The sequence below is a fragment of the Euwallacea similis genome, chromosome 24 (genome assembly GCF_039881205.1).
Source record: "Euwallacea similis isolate ESF13 chromosome 24, ESF131.1, whole genome shotgun sequence".
Classification (NCBI taxonomy): Eukaryota; Metazoa; Arthropoda; class Insecta; order Coleoptera; family Curculionidae; genus Euwallacea; species Euwallacea similis.
In genome coordinates this window covers 1227100-1254343 of record NC_089632.1, presented here as the reverse complement: position 1 = coordinate 1254343, position 27244 = coordinate 1227100, and the positions used below count along the sequence as shown (strand labels likewise).

At 32.4% G+C, this 27244-nt stretch overlaps 1 protein-coding gene across 2 annotated transcripts; it reads left to right on the top strand.

The window, feature by feature from the left end:
• Positions 1–5458: 5458 nt before the first annotated feature.
• Positions 5459–24429, top strand: LOC136416618 (putative carbonic anhydrase 3). Of its 2 annotated transcripts, none has more exons than XM_066401885.1 (7): positions 5459–5678; positions 9775–9813; positions 20841–20990; positions 21051–21171; positions 21819–21924; positions 23722–23949; positions 24008–24429. In XM_066401885.1, exons 1-7 carry the CDS (start codon positions 5633–5635, stop codon positions 24194–24196), a joined length of 879 nt encoding a protein of 292 aa, XP_066257982.1. In that variant the 5' UTR covers positions 5459–5632; the 3' UTR covers positions 24197–24429. The 2 variants fall into 2 exon arrangements, with proteins under 2 accessions (XP_066257982.1, XP_066257983.1); XM_066401886.1 differs by lacking the exon at positions 5459–5678 and adding an exon at positions 7883–7977.
• The last annotated feature ends 2815 nt before the right edge of the window (positions 24430–27244 follow it).

The window sequence follows — 27244 nt, the reverse complement described above, 5'->3', positions numbered from 1 at the left end:
AAAATATTGCATGGTTAAACGTCAGTAGCGTATCACCTATTTCGTAAGCAATATCGGAAGACATGTATACAGAGGCACCACTAGGGGGCTGCTGTTTTGACCTACGATTTATCGCTTTTATAATAATAAATTGGCATCCTTATTTATATTAATACTTGCATGTTTCTAAAAAAAATATGGAATCTTTGTCATAGGATTTGGCTATAGAAGGAGATTCTTGTTTAGATGGTAATTTAATATTATTATTAAAAAAGGGATTGTTACAAACGCTATTAAAGTTTTTCGCAGCGAAAGATTGACTTATTAACGTACCATTAATTGGCGACCTATAGTTGTGTTTATCTCTTGAGTTAAAGAATAGCATCTACGTTGAAAGCGAGTATATTTCACTTATTTGAACTCCTAAATCTCAACAACAATTGATGTCAGAAACAGAATTCCAATAGGAAATTTGAAGGGGTATCTGTATTGGATTATAAGCGAATGCTTAATTAACTGAAATTGCGTGTTTTATACCAGTGACTGGAATCGAACTTAAACAATGGAAATGGATAGTCAACTTGCCGCGTTATTTGCCCTTAGCTAAGGGCGGAAGGAGAAACAAAAAAGACGGCATCGGGACAGAAAGTAAAACAGAAACTGTTTAGGGAAGAACAGGAGAGACGTTTTTATAAGCAATAAAAAAGATAAGAGATACGATACCTTGAATAAACGCAAGAATACGAAGTTCTCAGAGAGGAATTAAAAGACCGGTCCGCAGTTAGAGAGAGACAGCTGGAAAAAAGAATAATGGAAAATGTTAAGGACTTTAGGTTATTGTTTCTTGGCATAGTTTGCTTAGTTAATTTATTTTGTACTTTCATCCCTTAAGTTATGCCCATGTGTATCGATACGTATTTGAAGGATTCCATCCGGGCGCCAGACCATCGTACCCATCAGGTCATATCGAAGGGCTCTTTATGGCTGGGAAATACGCTACTCGTCAAAGGAAACTTTCTAAATTGCACCATTGTCGCGATCCGCAGTTCGGCGGATCTGCAACACTTCAATGAAAGCGACTTGTATAGGTATTTGCCAGATGGCGGCGATTTATGACCTTAGGCGCGACCATTGCCCGTAAGGGCTTCTGGTATTGGTGCGCCCCTGGTTGGAGTTCCTCGGGTTTAGTACTTAAGGGATGATCGCAGTAATTTTGCTCTCTTTGACCGGTGCTCGCTCCAGACATGTGATCGTGAACGTAGTTCGTAATCTTCCCAACTAAGCAAACTCCCACTTCATACTTAGACCAATACTTTACCATTATTTATATAAGTGAAAATTAATACAGTCCACTTTTGTAAACCAAATTGTTGTTTTCGTGGTTTTCGTTTATCGAAGGAACCTCAACAGAAAAAGTGGAGACTTCTTTCTTTTCAATTCGAGACCGTTCTGGTTAACCAAAACGTTTTCTAATTAGAGAAAAAAAATCCGAAATTCCACACCGAAGGTAACAACAGTTCTGTTAAGAAATTTAGTACGCCGCTAGTTTGAGCTAGAGGTATAAAACACGATATGAGTATCGTAAGGTCCAGGGATATCAGCGAGATACTGTGGATCATGAGTAATATCCAGTTCTTTTCCGAGTGCAAGAATTGCAATTTGCAATCACGACATGGACACGCACATTGGCAACTTACACAAAAAAGTGATGAAAGATACGCCAGCTAATATACGAACTTTCCACAAACAGGTGGTGCATAAATTGTTTCAATTGTGGTAAATCGCAAATTTCAATCATCGTAATGGAACAATTGAACGAGTTAACCAAGAGTTAACCCTGGAAGGACAATAATTGGGGAGGCAAAGGTCTTACCATGCATGGACAGATTCAGCAACTATAGATCTTGATCACCATTAAAACAAGAACCGACGTGACCATTATGGGGTAGATAAATTGATTTGATTTACCATATGACCATTGCCTAACTCCGTCACGTTAAAATCAGTTACCAAAAAATTTTATTCGTGATTGACTATAACAGAAGAAATGCTTGATGTTAAGCACAAGGTGTTGATGGCCAGGGTTAAAGGATTAATTTATTCTGGGAACAGATCTTATAAAAACTGTTTTTTTTTTCTATAATCATAAACAGACTATTTTTGCATTTGTCAGTAAGTAATTCACATTATTCAAGACGGATGTGGGATATGATGTGCAGGTGCTGATAACTGAAAATGTAAAAATTTCTCCTAATACATATGAAGCAAATCATGATGGCTCGTGAAAATAATCTTGGTCGGTTATTCAACTCGTAAAATATAACACTAATTTGACGTTGAACCTAATGGTGGCACCAAGTTCGATATATTGTTCAGGCAGCCAGTAAAGTGACTTCGTGTGGCTTTACAACCCAACAGGAACGTGAAGAAGTCCAAACTGAGTCAAAGTTGAGAAAATCCTTATATGGTCGCAAAGAATATTAATGACGTGGTGCACAGAAACTAGAAGACCTAGAAGAGCCAAGATGAAAGCTGTTGTGTTGTATGTCATCTGGACCGGTTAACTAAGTGCCATAAAAGTTTGTCAGCGAACAGTCTTAAGAGACGAGTAATGTTATAGCCGTTGCAGGTAAAAGCGGAAGGTAGAAAAGTCTATCGTGACTTTAAGTTGAACGAGATGTATTGCTTTTTTATGTAAATAGGTCGAATAATCTGGCATGTTTGTTGATGTTAATGGTTGCATATTTGTTAGAAAATCATGGATTTTTTCTAGCCATAGAATTTTAGCTACAAAAGCAGCTATACGATAGGCATAACGAATTTCGCGAACGTACAAGCAAGAACGAAATTTATGTATGAAGGTGCGAATTCAATATTTGTAAATTCCAATTTATAATTTGCTAGTTTATGAGCCCGACTTTATGTAATCGTCGAATATTTAGGTAATCGTATTTTTTTCTAAATCTACTAATATGTCACGTGTTGCAAATTATATTTTTCTATTAGTTAAACAAGAAATTTCCTTTCTTTGTAAGAGTACCATTTTTGCAAATTTTTATATAAAACTTAGTAAATCGATGTCAAATATTTTCAAATGAATTAGCAAATAACGCTCAATTTGTCATAGGTCGTTCCCGGGATTTACTCCCCTGGGATCTACGCCCCTGGTTAAAATTTCTATTACGTTATTTATAATCAAATAATAGCTCAAACAGGCAGCCCGAAATACACTAAAATGATTGATGTAGCTTTAATGTTCTAAAAGAGTACCGCGTAAATCAGATTTTGGCGGCCATCCTTAAACGATCGTAATTCGGACAGGGGACAATTTTCGAACAAAATGTACACTGTGTACGAAAAGTCTGGCAATCCTAAAGTATCTTGAAAAATGTACAATTTATTAAAAAATGTCTCTTATTAAAATGCTGCAACAACGTATTTAAAATACTTTTATTACTGGTTGTCGCTTTTGGTCTGCCAGAACGAATTTCATCATTGCAACTTCTCGTTTCTTTAAATCTATGAATGGTTGTTAAAACTAGATTTCGTTATTGGTTCTCTATTGGGAAAAGTAGAATTGAAGGGTTCTGCTATTTCAATAAACGATCTATATCTATCTATATCTTATCATAAGCAAAGTTATATACTTTCTTTTTGGAAAATTCATTTTGTGTATTGACAAGTTGATTACTAGATAGATTAGACAAAAAAAAGGGAAGCCATTATCGCTCTTATTAATGACGCTTATAATGGCCTTGTAGATCATCAAATTCGTCGCATCTGCATGTTTTGAGCACTTAATCCAATAAAAATAAATTCTTTTGATGTTTTTCATACCTACAATTACTGCTAAACCGCTGGAGTTGGCCATGGGACATTGTTAATTACTTTGAATAATTATGAAAAAAAAATTAAACTGCGGGCATATAAGTACTACGAGAATAACTTTATTCTATGTAAACTTTCCGTGGACTCTCGGCCACATCGCCTTCTCAGTGTAATTCTTGATCTTCTATTGACTCGGCTTAAAAATCAGTCCGGAGCCTTTTTCTCAATATGTATAATCAGCATATTGTATTTAACGTTATATTGCTTACGTTGAAATGTGACGCTACCATATCAATATACCCAGTCAGGCACACCTGCACAAGAAGTATTAGTCACTATTGCTTAATTGGCTAGTGATAACACAAACATACTTTGCTATTGCAATAAATACAGAACATGAACAGAAATACCAGAACAGACATGTTATATGAAATGTATTCAGAATGCGAGAGTGAATAAGAAAATATCATAAAAACTTTGCCATTCCATAAGAAACAACATAACTTCAATTCACTGCTATTTTATCACGCACCTTGTATATTTCTGAATACCGCAGAATGATAGGATTTTTAAACTCCTTCAATTTTTATACAGAGTGTATCAAAATTGTTTTGCCAACTGTTTACTGTAGGTTCTTGTGACCAAAATAAGAAAAAGGTTTATATAAACAAACTTCTAATTGCCCTTTAGTTTCGAGATAGAGTATTAATGTTAAGGAAAAAAAAGTTTTTATTTTTTAACTTTCAAAACGGTTTTTATACCTGTCGATATACTAAACTTGCACCCAAATTTTGTTTCAAATACCTCAAGAGCTTATAAAATGAAAAAATCAAAAACTTCTTTTTTTTACTTGAGTTGTAAAAATGCACTTAATCAAAAAACTATTTTTATTGCTAAACATCTTGAAATACAACACGCTAAGAACAGACAAAAAATTTGCTGAACACATTGGCGCATATGATGGACTACTTAAAACGAAATATTATAGTGAGTGTTATAATTTTTTATAGCTAAAAAGGACACATGACACCTATATCTCCGCCACTGGTGAATGGTTAAAGCTAAACATTTTTTTAATTATACCCACCGATAAGCTAAACTCATGTACGAAATTAGGTTTCAAAATTTTAAGCTGTTTGAAAGTTAAAAAATAAAAACTTTTTTTTCTGAAACTTTAACACCCTGCACCTCAAAACTAAAGAGCAATTAGACATTTGTTTATATAAACTTTATTTCTTATTTTGGTCGCGGGAACCTCCAGTGAGCAGTCGGCGGAACAATTCGGATACACCCTGTGTAAAGTATTTTTTAATAAATTGTATATTTTTCGAGATATTTTGAAGGTTGCCGACCTTTCGTACACAATGTATAAGACATTATTGTTTTATGTTTCGAGTCGAGGAATCGACCTTTAAATACTTCAAACCTAGTTATTAGTCACTCTGTATGTTAATAAGACCGAGTCTATTCTAATAATTAAAGCTCTAAAGCGCCGCAACATTGACCTTAACCGTGCATAAGTCGGAACAAGACACACTAAACCTGCGGTCCACGTACTCCACAGTCTAATAGTTTGTAATTTTTCCTCATGTGATGTCCGATTGGTCGATGAAGATTTGTCTTAAGTCTGGCGGAGTGGGCGCAGATTTCGGCCTTCGTCGTCGCTGCGAAAAATTGGCAGCAGGGATGCGTTGGCGTTATTTATGCATGAGCTGCTCTTAGGGGCGCAGTGCCAATAAGTTTGTGATCGAGCAGTGCGGTTTATTTGCTCCTACAGTTGGGTTTTGCACCTGTCTACATCCACAAAAGTTATTAATCGAGGCAAATGTTGGGGATTCCAGTTACTTTGTCTGCGGTGCTGCTGTTAGCAGGTTTGTACGTAATTGCCTCTCGTTATGCTCTTGATTTTTATCTCAGGAAATCTACAGATGATGCTCTTGAGTTTATATCAGATAACTCCGTGATTACCTTAAATAGGTACCCACTCAAAAATAAATGCATTCTAACCAATCAAAATGAATGAAGTATCTGTGTCAGATTTTATTTTACGTAATGTAAACCCCTCACCAAAATAATGGGCAACCAAAATGTTTTCGTCACCTTTAAGAGGTAGTGTTTCGGTAGTGTTTTTGAGGCTGCTCGTGCACAAAAAAGATTGCGAATGTTCTTTCACTGGTCTTAAAAAAAAATCGGTCACTTACAACCAAAAATGCAGTGTTAAATTACTAATTTTCACTCCACCACTTTTGGCAACCATAGTTATTTTAGAATTTTTATCTCATAAAATCTACATGCTCTTGAGTTTATATCATATAATAACTGTACGATTATCTTAAGTAGGAAACCTCTCAAAGGTAAATGCAGTCGAACCAATCAAAATAAACGAAGAATTTGTGTCAGACTTTATTTATGCCGCTCACCAAAACGATCGCAACAACACATTTTTAAGTCTAAGGAGTCTTTGTCGATATTCGCGCCCAGAAAAGACTGCTAATGTGCTGTTACTGCTCTGAAAAAAAAATTATCAGTCCTTTACAGGATAAATAAAAAATACGAAGTAAATTTGTTAATTTCCAGCACACCATACTCGGCAGCCACAGTTATTTTAGATTCATGGTTGGCAATACTATTTAATCGCTTTGGTCAGGTACATATGTCGAGATATCTTTAGCAGAAAAATAGTTTTCAATATCGTATGAATTTAAAGACTTTTACTCAGTTTAGAACATTTTACGTTAACGGTGGGCTGGAAACTGAACTGTATAAGATAGAACTTTATTTGTTAAATTATGCATTCCGAATTGTTGAATCTGGACTTAAGCTTTGGTTCGCTTAAGCCTAATTTACATTTTGATGTCCATAAGAAACGCATTGGTGTTAGGAAAATAGTAATGTATCACCCACAAATTCCTTATAAGTCTTCTTGATAAACAATGATCGAGTTTAATTAAAGAAAAATATCTGAATGTTTTGAAATCATCATGCAAATTTCATTATCATCCAAGAAACTAAAATCCGAGACACTCTTCTTGACATATCAACCAATCCCATTAAATAACATTACAACGATAATTAATAATATACAGATTGAAAATTCATATTTTACCACGCATATTTTTTAATCCTGTATGTCATTAAGAAGGCATTTGTCGTTTAAGATCAGTGTTCATTAATGATAGAAGAAACGGACTTTAAATATATTTTTGTTCATTAAAAGCGGCCAACTTCCTCCTCGAAGTCAAAAATGATGGAAAAATATATGTTTTGACTATTTTTATTATTACTTTATTTTCAACTACATACATGATGGACCGAAATATCGTGCATGTACGCTAGTTTGCGAGTTCATATTTTAATTTTTTTTTTAAACATGAATTCGCAAATCTCTGGTTATTGGCACATTCAATCTTATTGACATTAAAGTTGCAAACCTTTTGATAATGTAAAAGTTTCAATTTTTTTAAAGGTACTGTTGCAGAATTGCTTAATTTTTTGTTAGAAGCTACAAGACCTTGCAAATTTTAAAAAATGTTTTTAAAATTTGCAAGGTCATTCTGTTTCGGGAGTTAGGCCCCATTTTACTTCTAAATACCAAACAAGTATCTAAATTGTACAATTAATTCGAATTTCAGGGACTATGCAGCTAGTGGCGTACCAGCCAGGAGCTGTCGTAATAACTCTAAACCAATAATTTATTTACAATTACCAAATCTTCCTAAATTTATAATATCTATAATTGAACTACAATTACTAATTTGTTTTAAATTATTAAATTACTCTTTACTTAAAGAAGCGTTTTCCTCATCCATATTCATAGAACTTAGTTTCTTAATCACTATGAGAAATCTGTCTTAGGTTTCTATTATTTCAACTCTAAACTACTATGTAGAAAAATCAGTGATAACTAATATATATATAATATTAAACAAAAGTAATTTTGCTTTATTATAGTTTTGGCATTTCTCTGATAATTTGGACAATCCATATACTTATTTAAAAACACAATTTATATCAGTGGAAGATATTTAACTAACGCTAATCAAGGAGTTAATTGATTTTTTATCTAATCTTTAAAGGTCTGTCCAAAGCAGTGAATTAAATAAATCATTGTGTGACACTGTGCATCGGCAATGGTCTCTAAAGTATTTGCCCTTTTTACTTTAATCACAGGTACTGTTTTTATACAGTTTAGAAACAATTCTTATCAGGAAATTTGCATTTAAAATTACTCACTTCCACTTTTTTTTTATAAAGTAACTTTCGATTAAAAAATCTCATGTCGTGAAACCAATTAGGATATCTAACAAACGTTTACAGTCAGCTTCCGATGAATGTGTGTTGGTGATTCGAATCTCCCCCTTTCTCTACTATATGTATATAAGTGGGGATTAAGCCCATTCTATGAAAACGCAGAGATAAAACTAAAAATTGATTTATTTTCACGTTTTATTAAAGTATTCCCAATAACGTAAATATCCGATGACTCAGCCCCAATGATTTCTGAAATGATTCGAAGAAGCAAAACTGCATAAAAAAATTATCAAACCCAGCTAACCTATATGTAATATAATAATCCACCCAGTAAATTATTAACTTCTTACATGCACCTTCAATAATAATTTTATGTTTGAAAGAATTTCCTGAATGTAGCTTAGAGTGGAGCTTGTCTTCACAATACCGGAAATAGTGTTAAATTGACCTATAGCAGAAAATCACCAATTACAAACATGTGCTGTGTAATAACCCTGCGTATTATTATATAATATTATTACCCACAGCTAGCAGCTGATTCGCACTGTGTGATGTGCATGTGTGAACGTCTTCAAAAAACTGCATGTAATATTTCAGATTTCGGAATACAAACAAAACAAGCGTTATTTCTAAAGATAGCAAAATTGAGGTTTCAATAACTTTCTGATGAACAGGTAGTGGTCATAGAAAATGCATTGTACACAACTCGAATGTAAAGCACGTTGTTACGCTCGCAAATGATTTTAAATTGACAACTTAGTTGTTTTAAATGTAACCTATGTATGTTTAGTATAAGCATACTTTATTTAATTGTTACTTGACTTTGAGTAAGGTTACTGATAAATAAATATACATATTTTCGAAATAAATATAAATATTAATGTTTCCTATTTTCATAAAAAGGATGTATAGCTAGGTCGGAAAAGTTGTGGCAATCACTTGATTATCTATACAATCTCTAATACGCCAATATATGAGTTGACACCAACTGTTTTTAACAAATCAAAGCAGCTTTAAGGCGCATAGCCAAAAATGGCAAATCAGTCTACTTCTACTCTGGGGACAGGTAGTTTAAACTATTTGTCGATAGCATAAACGTCAAAAATCATCTTATTATTATGTTATTTCAGGTTTTACGAAAAAATACCAGAAAGGAAGAATATAAAAACACAAATCGAACAAAAAGAAATAGAATTAAATAATTAATTAAAGAAATAGAAACGCAAATGAAGGAATTAAAGAATCGAGTAACACGTCAGACTTCACTGCGCGATAGTTTGCTCATTTTTTACTTCACATGAATTAAAGTTTGATGAAAATGTTTGCAGATGTTTCATGAATGTAAATTTTTTTCATCCACTACTCGTGGTTGTGCGGTTGAGTCACCCATCCAAAAGTTTCCAATGTAAACACTGCTTTACTTAGCGAAAAATTAATACATATTTTGAAAATTCTATTTTACTCTATTCCGGTACTTTAAAGTAGACTATACGAGCTTAATAAGAATTGGCAAATTTTGAAATTTATTGCTGAGTTAGACCGGCAATTAACACTTATATTTCTACCATAGGCGTAAACCACGCCCATGTCATACAGTATGTGTCAAATTCACTATTTGTTCTGTGATCAGGGGAAAGTATTTTATAGCATTTTAAGATTTTATATAAGATGGAAAACATTGTTGATTGTTTAATGTTAAACTTAATTTTTTTTCAGGGTTAGTGAGCGCAGGTCACTGGAAATACAATGATGAAGGTAAGCAGTTTTCCTTAGTTGATATGTGCATTGTGATCAAATGTGGATTGTTTGTATAGAAAACTCCTATTTCTAAAATACTGTAAAATTAATACAATTATTATAGGCTCAAATGTTGAGGAATCTTGGTAGGTAAACACCGTCATATTTCATGGTAGGCATTTCAACACGTTAGATGCAAATCAATATTCAAGTTTTACCGGTTTTGAAAAATGCCTTAAATTTTTTTACTTGGCATGATATTAAAATTTCACTTAAATCACTTTATGAGGACTCTTCAACAGCGCTACCACTTTTTTATGATGTTGCGTTGAGCTGTTTTAAAAGTAGAAATCCCTTCGTACTAAAATAATGAAGTGAAAAGTTTGATGATATTTATTTAAAATTTTATCGATTCACAGAAAATATTTAATTATAACGTAAGAATTGAGTGTCTATTTAAGAAACACGCTTGGAAGCTTGAGGAATACCAGAAACTCATATGACTGTCATAAAGGCACTCTTAGTTTTTTCGAATCGTCGAACAACAAGAACTAATTTAAATTAATAATAAAAGATCAGAATGTGTAGAAATAACTACACTTACGGCCTAAATATTGTAACTTTTATTAATTTCACAAAATTATCTATCCAATAAGAATCCAGAAAATTGAAGCACTTGTTTGACTGGCCGATAATGTGATCACTGATAATTCGACAAACCAAATTCGGAGCGTAATTTTGACAATTTCATGTAAATTACCTCATTTAATGCAAACTTTATACGTTTTTTAAATGCTAAAATAAAACCAATACCCATCAAATTATTTGAAAATACATTGCTAATTTTAGATTTTCTAGTCATATTGTTAGTCAGATCTCACTTGCCAGCTAACAAGCAGAATTTAAACATATTTCTGCCACTGTAATAATCTTGGTGGGCTCGCCTAAGTGAATTTATTGTAGTAAATGTATTTTTAATGCCAAAAGTAAAACATGGATTATTTTGATATGTGCTATTCGAAGATACATTTGAGAAGCTCTTAAAATTATGAAAGGAACATTACATATCGTTATGGAGGAACAAAGCAATTAAGAATATTTGAAATTAGCAATGGTTACAATAGCCAGGCCGTTAATCCATTAGTTAACTCAAATTTGAATTTAACTTTTTCGTCTACGTTCTTGTGCTCCGATCTATGAATTAGACACATGTAGGTAGAGAAAAAATGATAATTCCATAATCCAGGACTTTGTACATAAAAAAAGATAGAATATAATTATTGGAATAAGGGTAATTTGAAAAATGTTTTTAATGAAAACGCCAGATTTTTAAAATATCATAACCAATAAATATGTATAGATGATAACAAACTAACGTGACTTATCACTCGAAATTTTGCATTGATTTTTTTGGACATGCTAACAAAGTGTTAATTTCCGCTCCATAATTTAACAGACAAATTGCAAAATAGGGCTGTATTATATTTTCCGGAAACTCTTGAAAACTCGCTGTCCCAAATTTCCCCTTTTCCACATTTCGCTGTTATTGTACACCGTGATTTGTGTGGGCTCCTGCCTCGTTTCCTAGGAAATATCGAGAACAAGAGGGAAGCAATATTGAACAAAATTGCCTAAACTTCGATCAACAATGGTTCCCTTCAAATCAGGTTTTTAATTACAGAAAAATGTAAATGTATGTGTCGCATAATTATTTATGTTATTATTTACAGACGAATAAAATTTTGAAATATTTAATAACCCGCTAACAATCTGATTTGACAACGTGATTTATTTTATTATTGATACTACGAATTTCCGATTGTGCTTCAGTAATAAATTTCCTAAATCTGACATCACTGGAAATTAAACTCAATTAATGATGCTTCCCAGGGTAGAATAGTGAGCATATAAATCAGTATTTATTTTCGAAAAGTATTGCTTGGCACAAAATTTGATAACATTCTATTTATGTCACTTGTAAACGTAATGATGTATTATTTGGAGGTACATATGTGTAGTATGTTTTGTGATTTGCAGGCCTATTCTTTAAGAATGGCTTCTTCGACTTCATGTACCTTTTTTAGCAAAAGCCTACTACCACTGCATACTAGATAGAACAGACATACAGCATTCTTTTCTAAATTCTGAAGCCTCCTCTGTATCATTTAAAACAGACAAATTTTTTGTTAGCATTTTGCTTTTTCGTTCACTGTAGGGAAGAATGGCCCCCCCGACAAAATGTACACATTTTTTTCTTGTTTATATCAAATGATTCTTTTTTTAATTATTACTGTAACACGGCTGCGCGTCGTGTTTTGCAATATGTTGCGCGTGCTTTAAAGACCTTTTTACAGACTTATATTGCAATAGTATGGTATGCACCATAATCGTGAAAAACATTATGAACACATCAAGTTTAAATTTCGAGGGGCTAATCTAGAACATACATCGGTATTTTATAACTCTAGTGTAAGTGTGAATTTTTTTGCACTAATACATTTGACAAAATTGCAATAAAATGATCAAAATTGGACATAAATTAAATCCCAAACACCAAAAGGTAACATGTCTTGACTAAAAACATCAATAGTAACATTTATTTTGACATTATTTACCATAACAACCATAAGTAAAACAACAATGGGGATGATGACGACATGGTAGTCAATTTATTCATTAACTCACTATATGCGTGTCATTATTAGCATGTTATTCATCTAGGGGGTAAAGCATGCTCTCTGCGACATCATGTGCAATAGAATAGGTGTATGCACACCAGGGACACATTTATGACTAGTGACATACCTGATAAAGTTACAATTTTAGTGCTACAAATGTTGCTACTACATTTGTAAATGTGTCTTTATTGTGTGACCGCAAATCAAAGACATATTTACAGATGTATTTATAAGCATTTAAATATAGGTCTTGGGAAAGCACCAGTCAACTGTTATCAAAATCTCGAGATTTATTATTAATTGATTTATTTTAGAAATAATAATAAATTCAACATATTCAAGAGGAGATCGAAAATTGAAAATTTATTCCGGTGTCCTGACTCATGCTTATAGCAGATTTCTACAACGTTTGTCTATATCAGTAGCGTACTCGGTAAACAAAGCAAGTGCCACTTTACCAGCAACCACTGCCTTTTAGACTGCAGGAAAAGAGAACGCAGACGTGCTAGAAAACTGGAATTTTCAATTTTTATAACATAAAGTTATCGATAATTTGTCAAATCAAACTGTAAGGCAAAAAGCAGTCCTTGAATTCAGCCTTCAAGCACTTCGACTGGCTTTATTGTCTCTAATCGTTTTTACCGAAACCCAACTATGTATTTTTGCTCCTTAAGGATGCCATACACGATGCGACCATCAATAAAATTATCTGTTTGTGACAAATTAAAACGGTATAGAAAGAGTCATTTTAACAAGTCGATAACTCGAATACGCTTAAATTTAAAAATTTGATCTGATATACGATTTTTGTTTAGAATTTCGAAGAGGTTTCAGTTATGCAATAAAATGAACTTACTGACCGCTGTGACTTATTTATATATCCTGGATACTAAATTTTTCCTTAGGGATATAGTTCGGAGAGTCCTACATTTGTTAGATTAAACGTTTCTATTTCTAACTGTCATAGTTTAGAAAATAATCCACTGTTTCCAACAACATAGAAGCGACCCTATATCCGTTCCATTTAACTTTTTTGTAAATATAGCTCTAAGGCTTAGGACTTTCTCTTGGAAAGGTCAAATTAGTGCCACTACTTGTCTCTTAAAAGTATTATTGACATGTATCAGGATTATCAGGGAAGGGTAAGGTGCTTTTTAAATGAAAACTGTTTTTATTGTATGAAAATATAACTTTACTGTACTATGTGAACGAAAAGCTGATGCTTCAATAGATAATTTCTCAAAGGGAGATGGGAACAAATTTGGTATTGAACTGGAAAGTGCCTGTATTTCCTTATGGATTTTTCGCAAAATTGACTTTAGCAACAGACAAAGAATATCTCTGGGATAGAGTTTGGAACATGTTAGGTGCAAGACCTGCATAAAACTTCATTTCACTTCATGTAAATTCACTTTATTTAAATTTTAAATAAGCCCGAACGAAGGGTTAAGTGGTCTCTACGAAAATTGGATAGCTACTACCAATTCAGAGTTCAAGGTTGTCAAGTTTTAATTATTTAGAGACCGCTCCAACATTAGGACCATAATAAATCAGTATATGCCCGCAAAACAGTATCATAAAGAGTCCTTTATAGTCAAATCAGGCATAATAATTATTGTAATAGCACTTTCACAATAACTTTTCAGTTCAAAATATAGTATTTTATAAAACACCTCTTCTAAATCTCATGGCGTTCATGATGGTTTCTACCCAAAGGTCATTAAAAGTCAGGTTCAGATCATCAATATTAAAATTAGTGCTAGTGACGTGTAATAAATTAACCAATCTGGAATAGGGAGAAATTACTTTCAGATTCATATTTAAACTTTTCAAGGTGACTTGAAGATAAAAAGGCAGTATCTCGAAAACAGGCAAACATCCGAATAATGGTAATTATATTTTTGTATTTTCATAAGGCACAAAGGCTAAACAGATATAAATTTTGTTTCCGCTATTAACTATATGAAACCATCGTGTGTGTGTCGAATGCACACGTTCGTTTTCTCCCTTTTTGTTTTAATACAATTGAATAACAGATTAATAGTAAGAGATATATGGCTCATTATTTACCTAGCGAGCTACTCGGCCACAATGTCATTACCCCACCGCAGTTGTGAAATACTTATGACCCTCAAGTCTCAGAACTCTAAGGGCTCATAGGCACTAAGCGGGTACCCGTGAGACGGCTGGCCACATCATGGGTACCCACTTTGCGCGTATGTGCCCTAAGCACTGGGCGCTAAACTTGATGCTAGGGCTATAATAATGCACCTCACAAACTTAGTGTATAATATACTACTATTACATATACATTATTATTACAATTACTAGTAACACAAGACATGTTATCGATTTGTTAAAATGTTTAATACATTAACCGCCGTGTGAACCTTTACTGGCCACATCGCATTTTTAAGCAATGCTGTTTGTCCCAACAATGACCACTCGTATTGTGGTTTTAAATGATTAGATGTTGATTGGATGATGATGGATCATTTGGATATTGGTCAGGATGGTATTTTGCGTAATATATGTAAACTAAAAATGGTTACATACAGCTACACAATATAATATTATAAAATTATTATTAATATTATAGAAACTTACGTTACTTAATAGAAATTCAATAAAAATTACAAGTAAATTGACTTTCAATTCAAGAAATTATATCATCTTGCCGATATATAAATCTAAAAATACCCAATATAGTGTATTAATATTTAATTCAAATATGTCCTTTTCACTGTTCATGTAAGGTATATATGTCCAAAGTACATATAAAAAAATGTGTTATTAATTTCGTTTCTTACGTAAGTAGTTCTCTCAAAAAAACACTTCATACACATAAAAGCATCACCTGTTTTTTTAGCTGATAATTGTGACGCTCAGCTTGGTGAACGTGGCAAATTGATTCAGTCATGCGCTCTGTGTTCAAGTTTAGTACAAGCTCTAATTTCACAAAAATCATATACATATACGCAATTTTTTGTACGTAAAATATAAATTTTACTTTTGAAATCCTCTGGCGTACCGGATCAGACACACTTTGTTTTTCATCTCCGTTTGACAATTAACGTATTAGTCATGCCGGAAATGAATTTTCTAATATTGTTTCCTTAGTAATCATATACGCATCATAAAGATCGTTTTATGAACATTACAGCTTTAATCATCGATTATACTGCATTTGCTATAAAATAGCATTTTATATTATAAGTGTATAAAAAGGCCCTAAAGCACACAATATATGGCAAAACATGGCGCAATGCGGGGAGATTTGTAAGACGCAAGAGCTTTAAAAGTCTATTTTACGCGAATATTATTCAATATTTATTTTACAAGTGTATTAATATTACCATTTATTAACGTCTAAAAGCGTAAGATGTGTTATGAATTTCTCAAAACGTTTAGACATGTCGAAATTTTATTTATTTTTTACATGATTACAGCTCGTTACCGCGTGCTATAATAATCAATTATGATGCATGCGTAATGAAAACTATTTTATATTGTTTTAATCTATGAAACAACCTCGTATTGCCTTGGAAAACAAATGTTTTCCTTATGTATGTAGAGTGTCCATTCATGAAACTGGGTAAATATTTTCAGCAATGCAATTTTGGTACCTATATCGGAAAGTGACAGCAATTTCACTATTTAAAATTATGTATTTTGGATATTATTTCATTGTTTAATTTCCTTCCAGACTTTAGGAACATTTCATGTAGCCTTAACCCATATCTTTTTTAACTGAAATTTTTCACAAAAAAACTGTCAATGGAACATTTTGTGCCAATGTCAGTATTTTCTAGAATAACCCATTAAAAATGTCTAAAATTAATTTTATACTTTTATACTTAAATCTTAGAGTTCATTCCTCCATTAGGAGTTTGTGCCCTAGCTGAGTGCTATTATGATCCACCCTGTATAAAACCTACTAATTTCAAAAGAAGAATCTGTGTTAGTTCCAATCCGTCGGTGTCCAATCTAATAATATAGGTACTTACATTTCTAAGTGGATAATGGGCTCATACAAACGCCTCGTGTGTGAGTACCATGCTTATATTCCATGCCTGGCAGATCCTACACTGACAAAAAAAAGAAATTTGATTCTGCTTAGTTTCTAATATAATTTGATTATTAATTTCTCGAATTCTTTAGTAGGTACCTCTAATATGCGAAAATAATCAGTACTGAGAAATTGATTGACTTGATTGAGTCCCTTAAATGACAAGACCGGTTAACACAAAAATAGCACCGTGTGTCACGATTGTCGTTGTTAATAAGGTCACTTCATAGATAAAAGAGTGCCAAGAGGTAATTAGTTATAATGTTGATTTTCAATGTATTGGACAGTTTTGCGAACTTTGTCGTTATTAGATCCAATTTAACAAATGATCGCTATAGTATAGTGTGCGATGCACGATCAGAGCCGTTTTCTTTCAACCTCATAGTTCGGCTCAAAACACATTATGATTTTGATGACACTTGCGTGATTTTTAAATCATACCATGTTTTGATCTTAAATCGCAAGTTCAAAAAAAGGATCTCAGACACTTTATTGAAATAGCAACATGTGATTCCTACAAGAAGATATTTTTCGATTAGATGGCTAACTTCGACTCATATTTTTGGTTTGTATTTTTTTACCTACTCTATTGTTCAGATTAGGCCAAAGGGCAAGTGATTGAAGTAAGCAATCGGCCTAGAAGGCCGAGATCTAGAAAATAAGCATCAACCCTGGCATCACGGTTTTTCATCTCTGATAACCTAAATATTATCATCAATTACATCAAATGAAATGAACGTTAAGCGAGATATAACGTGTTGCGGAATGGTCAGTCTTTATTTCCTAACTATAGGGACCTCGACCAAAAGCATTTGATAATATGTAAATCCACATTTCTGAGGAATTTCATTATTTATCGCAATACTTCAATTGCTAACAAGCTCCCGTTGAACTTTCACCAAAAAAGGATTTACTGAATTAATTTTTAGAGTAAAAAGATTCCTTTGGTAACTTTGAAGTTGACTTTGATCGTAAGATACTCTTAACGAGTTTAAGAAGATAACTTTTATAAAACTTTGCCTTAACCCAAAACATTATTTTTATCTCTAGAGAGAATGTTCCTTAAAGTTAAACTTTTCTCTCTAGAGATGAAAGTTTGACAGTGACGCGTGAACGCAGCTCGCCATTTATTGGAGTATTATTAGACGCACGCAAGTAGCTTATTTAAAAAAGTCAACCCCAATGACAATGATTGAACAATGACATAAAGCAGAATGACAACTCACAAAAAATAAATGTTTTATAACCTATCTGTGTCTATTGGATAAACGTCGAGAGGGACAACAATACAGTGGTGCTACTCTACTTATCTAGCAATGAAAAGGAATATTACCTTAATTGATTGATTTTGTTTGTTTTTGTGCTTAATTAGTTGCCTACAATAAAATCGTGCACTGGGAAGCAGTGTATATGAGTGTGAGTAGTGATGTTTTCAATAATTAAATTATTTAATTATTTTAGTGTTAGTATCATACATAGTCGTAGAGAAAGTATAGTTACAGTCGTGAAAAATCGTTTTCTGTAGCTCGAAAACATTACTAAACGAAGTGAAGCCGATAACATAAATTGTGACTCGGAGACAGAAAATGCTATTTTAATCACTCATTAAATAATATACTATTTTCTTCTTTCTGTATTGTATTCCTACTTTGATTTTGTCATTGTCTTTTACACCTTTTGACAATACTGATTTATTTTGGTTTTGATTTCTAATTTAATTGATTCATTATTAGTGCAATCTCAAAATATATCATTGTTAATCGTGTTATATGGGAACAATAAGTCAAAATGTAAATACTTACGACAATCTCAGTGTTCTTCTCGATAGTTTCGAATGGTTTTTCACTTTTTTGGTAAGCGAAAAATCAGAACATGAGGTTTATAATAAAAAAAATTGAAAAATGGTACTCTGTGCAGTCGAACTGTACTTTATGGGCGTGATGATAAGTCGGAGTAAATAAGTTTACTCTAATAAAAATGTATCTAGTTCAGACTCGAATTCATCACATTTAAGACAAAACACGGGTAATTTAAAATTAGAAAATCGTTTTGCTCGTAAAATACTCGCACTAATTTTTTTAACAAAAGATTCGCTTGTACATTCTGCTATAAATAACATTTAAATTACTGTTAATGCTGTCGCCAAATTGCATTACACTCGTATAAACACACAAATAGGGGTCATTAATGAATGATTTTGTATACATTAAAAGAACGTGTTAATACTCAAACGACGGAAATAGTTATTTAAGCAATAAGTACATTAACGAAGACGATTAATAATCCAAAAGGTGTAGAGTATTAGGGTTGAGTTGAAAATATTAATCGTCCATTAATACACGAGTCAGGTACAATAGTTTTCCGGCGACTGCAAGTATTGATAATGGTTCTAGAAGAAAATCTAATTTCAGATTTAAGGTATATAAAATAATCCCACTTAGAAACGAAAGTTTCACTCAATAGAGTTCAATATTCATGCTTGTATTGCTGAAAGTATACGAGTTGCCCTTTTAAAAAATTTTAACCGGACGACAGTGACAAAACCATGACATGAAGCAGAAATATGGATGCCAAAAAACTGAATTTTTATAACCTATCTCTCTCTTTTGAATAAGCGGCAAGTAGTACGATAATGCCGTGTTAGTTGATATTGTATATTTGAAAACTGAAATCGAGTAGTAGAGTAAAACAATTGAAAAATTAATCCTTAAAATAGTTCATTAATGATCAATTTTATAGATCTTAAATAAACATGTTCATAGTCAGTTGGAGAAACAGTTATTTAATGAATAAGTGTTCCAATCGCTCATTAATATATGTGCTAAATCTTTCCTAAGGTAATATCTGTCCGTCGACTAATTTGTGAAGAAACTGATAAGCAGTAAAATTCTAAACATTTCACGTTTCAGAATGACAAATTCGCTTTAGTGACTACATTTGCGCTTCTGTCTAAGACTGAAATTTTTAATGTCAATTCACAATTCAAAATTTTTATAAATGACATACACTTATCACGTGACTAACATATAACGCGTTGCGATTATCAAATGCGATTATTCAATTATTAATTATTTATTAATATACCTGTTAGTTAAGACATTATTAGCCTAGCGATTAGACACCCTGATTTAAAAAGTCTACATTTCTGAAAATTTTAGAAAACAAAATAAGTTGGTATTCATATATTATATCCATGGAGGCCTAAATTCCATGTCCGGTGTCAGGGGAAATCAAATAAATTTTGTTAAACATTTTCAGAACTCAAATTCGGATTCTATATAAAATTTTAAGTAATTAGTATGTTACATAACCTATATTTTTCTCTAACCGTTTTTGAAAAAATGTCACCCAAACTTACCATATTAATAATTCAAATAGATAGCTTTTTTTTAAGAAATGAAGAATCTAGATCGCCGCTCTAAATCTGACGTAGTCCTTATGTATTATATAGTGGTCAACACTTTAAGTTTCAACATGTTGTGGCTCTAGTTAAAAGGTTTTTTCAACTCCTTAAGTTTTTCATGCATCAAGTTGTGAATTCGCTAGTGTACTACCAAATGCTGCTCCTTCTACGTCCAAGGGGATACTCGCCAACCCCTTCCAATTTTAGGAATTGGCAGATTTTGGACCGCATGTTATTGAGTGCTAGTTCAGCTCATTCACTGATCTGATAAACGCATTGTTTGATCTTAAGCGAAAGCACTTTGAAAGTCCTTGTTTGGGGTAACCGACTATCGGCTTCTTCAGCTCTTCAACAGAAAAAAAAGCTTATACTTTTTTCTATTGTTATAAAAACCACTCCTAGAAGTAATTTTAAGCCTGTAGACTAAAAACTACGAGATTTATTCCTAATTGACAAAATAAAAAAAATTACTTTCGAAATCTTGTGGAATAAAAAGAAACAACCTTTGTATAAGGAAAGTTTAGCTAAATCGCTCTAATTTTTTAACCTGTAGGACTAAATACTCATTTGTACCATTATTTCTAGGACATCCTGTGTACATCCTGTACAATTAAAACTCTAATAGATCGCGCTAAAGGAACAAAGAGAATATATCCATTCCATAAAACTCATAAGAATACGAAGCTTTTCTCGAAACGAAATAAATTTAAAAAATTTGCCACACATACTTCGTGTATAATGACGTTTTGAATATGAATGAAAAACTATCTAGGCACAGAAAAGTTACTTTCAAGATCATTTCGAAAAAAAACTTTTTTTTCATATTTTTATATCATATGAAAATTGAATTCTTACTAAATTGTAATTAATAAAGATTTTCATAATGTTGTTGCAGAGCATTGGTCACCACTATGTAATACTGGGCACAATCAATCGCCGATTGCCCTATCAAAATCAGTTGCCGTCATTAAAGAGTTTCATCCATTTTCCCTTCATGGGTATGGACAAACTGCAACAGCATCACTAGAAAATAATGGACATTCAGGTTTGCTAATCTATAGGAAAGTGGGATCAATTCTGTTATAACTATATTATATTTTTCTAGCTGAAGTACGTCTACAAGATATCGAACCGCCTAAGGTGCATGGCGGTGGTTTGCCAGGAACATACATCCTAGATCATTTGCACTTTCATTGGCAGTCGGAACATACAATGTCCAATTACAGGTGAACTGACGATTGCAAAAGTATGAGATGATAATTGCATTTTAACTAGTTCTTTGTTGATCAGATTAAGTTAACAATTGCGAGATAATTTTTACAAATTTTTTGTATATATGTAGAGGCGAGTGTTGTATGGTTACTGAAGAGATCTCGAAAACTACAAGAGTTTAAGAGTTACTAAATTTCAATTTTCAGTTCAGTTTCAATTTCAGTTTTACAAGACCTATTCAAAACATCTTTAGTTTTTTTGTATGTTGTAGTCCATGGGTAACCGATATTTTAATATAACTATATCTTATTAACTTCTTTTAATCCGCCTCGCTGTGTTATTGTTGTATTTCCAAGAACCATGTAGTAAATATAAAATCAGTTTTTTTTGACATACAAAAATAACATATATTTTTTTCTAATGAAATGCGTAATAAATTATTTGATAATGAATGACACAAAGAAGCGGGAATTATTAAAGCTACATTTTTTTTCAGAAACCTTACCTAAATTGATTTTTCAGTTATAGACGTACCTCGCTTATTTATCCATTCAGTATATCTTAAATTTTCATTTTCATTTTTAACGCGATATATCTTATTCTAAATAATTATTTATGGGAAGAAAATTGCCATGACCATCTTTGGTTTCTTATCTTTTAGGTTTCCATTGGAGCTTCATTTGGTTCATTTCGAGCAAAAATACAGGAATTTCAGCGAAGCAGTAAAACATCCTCATGGAGTGGCAGTGTTGGGTGTACTTTTTGATGTGAGTTTAACGCATTTAAAACACTTCTAAATAATTTGTAATACCATAATATAAACTTATTGCTGAATAATGCATTTAAAGCTCTCGAAAACGTTAGGAATTTGTGTTTCTAAAAACGAGTTTCAGGCTTTTAACACTTAATCAAGTTACGAGTCTCCGCAAAATTTGAATGTACATATTCAATGTCTATCTTTAATCTCACAGAAATATTTTTTCTATAACATTGTATAACAATATGTATATTATACAATAGGTAGGAAATACTGCTTACGAATATAAAGTTGATGCACGAATCACAGGCGAGTGCAGCAGTAGTAAAGTAGGAAATGGTCAGTTTGTGCCAGTTACTACCTTAAAACTTAAAATTTTACAAAACAGCTTGTACCAAAATGACTGTTTGGCTTTTAATATTTGTTATGTTTGTAATGTTCCTACGAAGCTGTGGGAAATAAGTTAATTTTGTAATAGCTGCGCGCGCCACCCATAAAAAATATACAGAAATAGAGGGTTTTTCAGTAAATACTTTTCGGCAAGTAACAATGTAATATCCAGACAGTTGCAGAAAAAATGATTTTTTCGCATTTATTTTTGCGTCTATGAAGACTGTATATGAGTCGAAAACAATTAACATCGATTAGCATAAAAGAAGTCGCGGTGTAATTATTGGTAAAGTACTCACCTATACTTTTTCGTCGAAGGAAATTAGGGGTCCTTTTCAACCTATATGAATAACTGGTAGTTAATATTGTTGACCAGCAAGATTATTCATTTTTGGTGACATCGCTATCACCTTTGGTCAATCACTACTCGATCTTTTAGCATCCAATGGAACTCAGGGAGTACCTACACTTCTCAGAACAAAGATCATACCAGTAACCTTTAAGCAAGAAAAATAATAAAAAGAATAAACAGGAAAATTAATGTTCATTCTACTATTCGTAAAATGTGTAAAAATTGTTTGACCTTTCTTATTGAAATAGTAGTGGACAGCTTTACCACGGATCTTCAAAACTGGCTATTGGTGACAACGGAAAGCCCACTGTAATAGAGTTTTATTTTCATTCTTCATTTCAACCAAATCATTACGTTAAACTTCCTTAAGATTGACTCATTTGATTCATTGTTGGAAACAATTCAAATTTTCTTTTGAATAACGTTTCCAAAAATAAGGATTTAATCTTCGGATAAGTTGCCTATGAAAGATTCGCTGAATATACAATGCTCCTAATTCAGGTTCAGGGATTACAGTTGACGCGAGTTACAACATTTTTTATTTGAATCACAACTTTTATCACATATCGACCTTAAATTTAATATGAGTTCCATTTCACAAAATAGGATTACGAAGTTTTCGAAGGTGAATCATTGCTCGCATTTCACTTTTAACATATGAGACTCAGCCATTTTCACACAAACTTCAGCAAAACATTAAAGTGCGATACAGAAGGCAAACAAAATTTTCAATGAAAAAGTAATGTTTTAGCTGCTTGTTTTGGATATAAACATAAACAAGCGTACTAAAATAATCGACGTATATAAAAAAAAGTAATAAATCACTTCGTCAAGCGCTTCAGGAAAAATTCCTTTTTCTTGTTGTTTAACTGCGAAAATCGTCTGACAATCGTAACAATATTTTTATAAGAACCTTCTACCACAACTACCGAAAAAAGGCGGAGGTTCTGTTTGTATCTATAGGCTTTGCCTCTTCATGTGTCAGGCTCTTCCTTAGCACTACAGACTTATCACTGGTTTCATAGGATTTTTTATATTTCACAAGAAATTTATTTTCGACCTTAGCTTTCGCCAGACGATGATGAAGACTCACAGCCACTTCTCGATATCATCGACAATCTTAAAGACACTGTAGGTGAACCACGGCAATTAAAAGGCTTCAATGCGAAAAGTTTTATCCCTAGAGACAAAGCAGGATTTTACCGTTACCATGGATCGCTTACAACCCCAGAATGCAATGAAGGAGTTATTTGGACCATATTTACGAGTACTCTTCCAATTTCAGTAAGGCAGGTAAATATTTCTTCAAAAACTGTAAATTAATTTCCTTGTGCAAACAGTATTTATTTAGGTAAAGATTTTTGAAGCCATCCAAACTGAGGAAAAGATTCCTCTGACAAAGAACTTCAGGTCACTCCAGCCCCTTTACGACAGAACGCTGTATTTGCGAGTCAGTCCTATTAGAAATAATGGGGTCTATGAAAAATATACCTTTTCAACGGTGTTAATATATATTTTAACATTGTGGATAATGCAATAAACAAACAATTATAGAATAAGGTGATACAATTTTCATCACTTTCAATCGTTCTGTAGTAATAAGTCTACGTTATAAGTTTTAAGATCTAAGTTTAAAAATAAGTTATAATTAATAATTAGTATTCATAATTAGTTAAATATCGATAAATAAAAAATGGCCAAAGTTGTAAATAAAACTTTTAATACTCCATTGGTATGAACTATTCGAATTTAACATAGGTTTACGTCCCTCTATCCTGTCTACGATTTATATGTGTCTCGTAAGTCTTAATTTTCTATTATCCGCCTCGCTTTTGGCAGATATTGAAGAAATATCTATGAAAATTTCATACACAACCTGTTCTAGACTCAAACCCAGATATTTCTTTATTATGTAACGTTTGTCTATAAATCAAATATTAGACAAATGTGTCACAAATACGTAGCATTTGATTATTCAAATTTTCCTCCGAATATAACTCCAACATCGAAAATTCTAGATCATTTTAGACAAATGCTTATGAAATCTGTATTTGAAAAATACTTGTACTTTTTCGTCTTAAATTGCAATTATACATGTTGTCCTAAAATTAATTGATAATTTTCCACATATTTGTATCACAAGTGATGAAAAACTGAAATATCTAACAATAACCATTTAATAAGTAGGCAGCATATATCCATTTTTTTATTATTTACAACGGAGTATGTAATGGAAATTTTACATATTCTAATATATTTAGTGTAAAAGAACTCTCTTTACATCCCTCTTCAGTTTTCCCAAAAATGTATTAATCGTCAAAATAAACTAAACATAGAAACAGCTGTTTACGTAAATGTGTGGCAGCTTGTTTCATGTTCTTGGTGCAGACGAATGGGACAATTAACAGGTCAAAGGGCAGACAAGTGAATTTAGGTGTCACAACCCTAAATCTTAATTGACGACGTTAATCCCCACTAATAAGAATAGAATAACAAGCATCTTTTATGTTGATTGCTAATATGAAGTACTTTTGACCAATCGATTTTGAAAAGATATGATAGTCCTCCAATATAAAGTGGGAACATCCAAAAGTTTTTTTTAAAGTTAAAGACAGATTTAACTATCGGAATCTTAAGACTCCGAAAAAATAGTATTCATGAATTATTAGCAATCTTTGCTAAAAAAGGTAAAAAACAATTTTTAACAATTTTAATAAACTTCGTGTCGCTCGTGCTAAGACTATATATAATAACTGGATTTGTTCTTCTACCTATTTAAATTATCTCTAACATGACATTATTATTGGGACATTATTCGGCGTAATTTTGTTATATTCGGATTACTTTCGAATCTGGTCAATCAGTTTTTATGCTTCTTGTGAAATTTTGCCAAAGGAAAACGTCCTTTAGAATGCACATGGGAAGTGTAGAATTCACCAGTGTATGCACCATATCAGAGGTATCATATATCCCCAATTTGGTTGAACGTCCATTTTTATAGATACTAAATCAATCGATTTGGTGATAAATTAAATGTGGAAAGTGTCCTTTAGATTAAACATGAGAAATTCAAAATTTATAAGTGTATGAACTATATGAAGACAATAGTATTACTAGCACTCCTAACATTTTACCTAAAAATATTGTGATGATAAAGCCAGATGTGGCAAAGACTCTGTAGACAATACTCAAAAACAACAGGTCCTACATGAATGTATGCTCCTGTTCTGCCTACCTTCCAGATGACTACCGTGAGATGCTCTTTTTAACCTAATATCAGAATAGAATGGAATTTGACTAGTTTTAGATGCACAATGTCAGTCTGCGTCATAGGTAGGAGAAAGAAAAGTTTAGACTGCCTATGAGCGTCATATTAGTAATAACTTAGAGAAAGAATCAATCGTCCACCACATAGAGAAATATGAAGTGGAAGATCGCTTGAATCTAAGGTACACTATTCTGGTCCTGGTCCTGAAAGGGCTTGCTTGAAAAAATACAATGACACTACAATACCCTAGAACACCCTTTAAGCATCATATCTGTAAAATCCCAGGATCACCATCTTTGCTGATAATTGTTACCCCCAAAACATTATTTTCAACTCTTTTATATATATTACATTATAAATAACGCAATAACAATCTTCTTACAAAAGTCAAAACAAATATTTTTGAGGTTATGATGAAACAATAGAAAGAAACATTTGGGAAAAAACATGTCTCTCTCTGACTTGTACCATTTAGGAATACGAGACAAGAATAGATAGATGATGTTATCGATTCGGCTTCAATAATCAATTCTGCGTTACACGTTATTGACGTCCTTATCTGACTTTCGTCTCGATGTTTTCATGCTCTGTCTTACTTGCGGTAACTTATTGACCCACTTTCCTTCTGGGCTATCTTTTTATTAAATAAGATATCCTCTTTAACTCATGTTAAAACACTTGACTGTGGAATGCTTGGAATGTACCACCAATTCGAGAATTCCAGATATAACCGGTTCTTGGAATCGCTATTATTATCTTTATTAAAGGGGCGTGACCTTCAAAATATTGAAGGGCGTTTAGAAACGATTTTGAATATATTTTTTAGAGAGAACTAAAAGAGATGAATATGTAAAATCTTATATCACTGGAATAAATTTAGTGTTTATTGGTGAGTAAATAAGACATATATATTCCTTTACAAGAATTTAAACTTCTATTTTTATATGAAAATCTGAGAGTTGTAGGAAAAATAATAATTATTCTGTGAATTTTCTTCAGAAATCTATATAAACACAAATCAAAGAACACGCAATGTCAAAAATTTTTCATTATTTTGAACAGGATGTTGTATATTTAGTTAATTATTATTTTCTAGTCAGTAAATTAGAACGTTCCTTTAAGCTTTTTGACTGCTGTTTATGGTCCGTCACCAATATGTACAGAGCTTAGAAGAAGTGCCTTTTTTTTCGAAGACTGTAAAAAATACAAGAAAATTGTTGATTATAAAAGTTTCTTGGGGGGTTTTCATCATTAAAAACTAATACTTAATTGGCATCCTATTTTGATTTTTAATTTGAACTTATATTTCTTATTTTGTCC

Coding starts and splice junctions, on each gene's coding strand:
- LOC136416618 (XM_066401885.1), top strand. CDS start 5,633: ATGTTGGGGATTCCAGTTACTTTGTCTGCGGTGCTGCTGTTAGCAG. Junction 5,679..9,774: donor TGCGGTGCTGCTGTTAGCAG/GTTTGTACGTAA, acceptor ATTTTTTTTCAG/GGTTAGTGAGCGCAGGTCAC. Junction 23,950..24,007: donor TTCCAATTTCAGTAAGGCAG/GTAAATATTTCT, acceptor GTATTTATTTAG/GTAAAGATTTTTGAAGCCAT.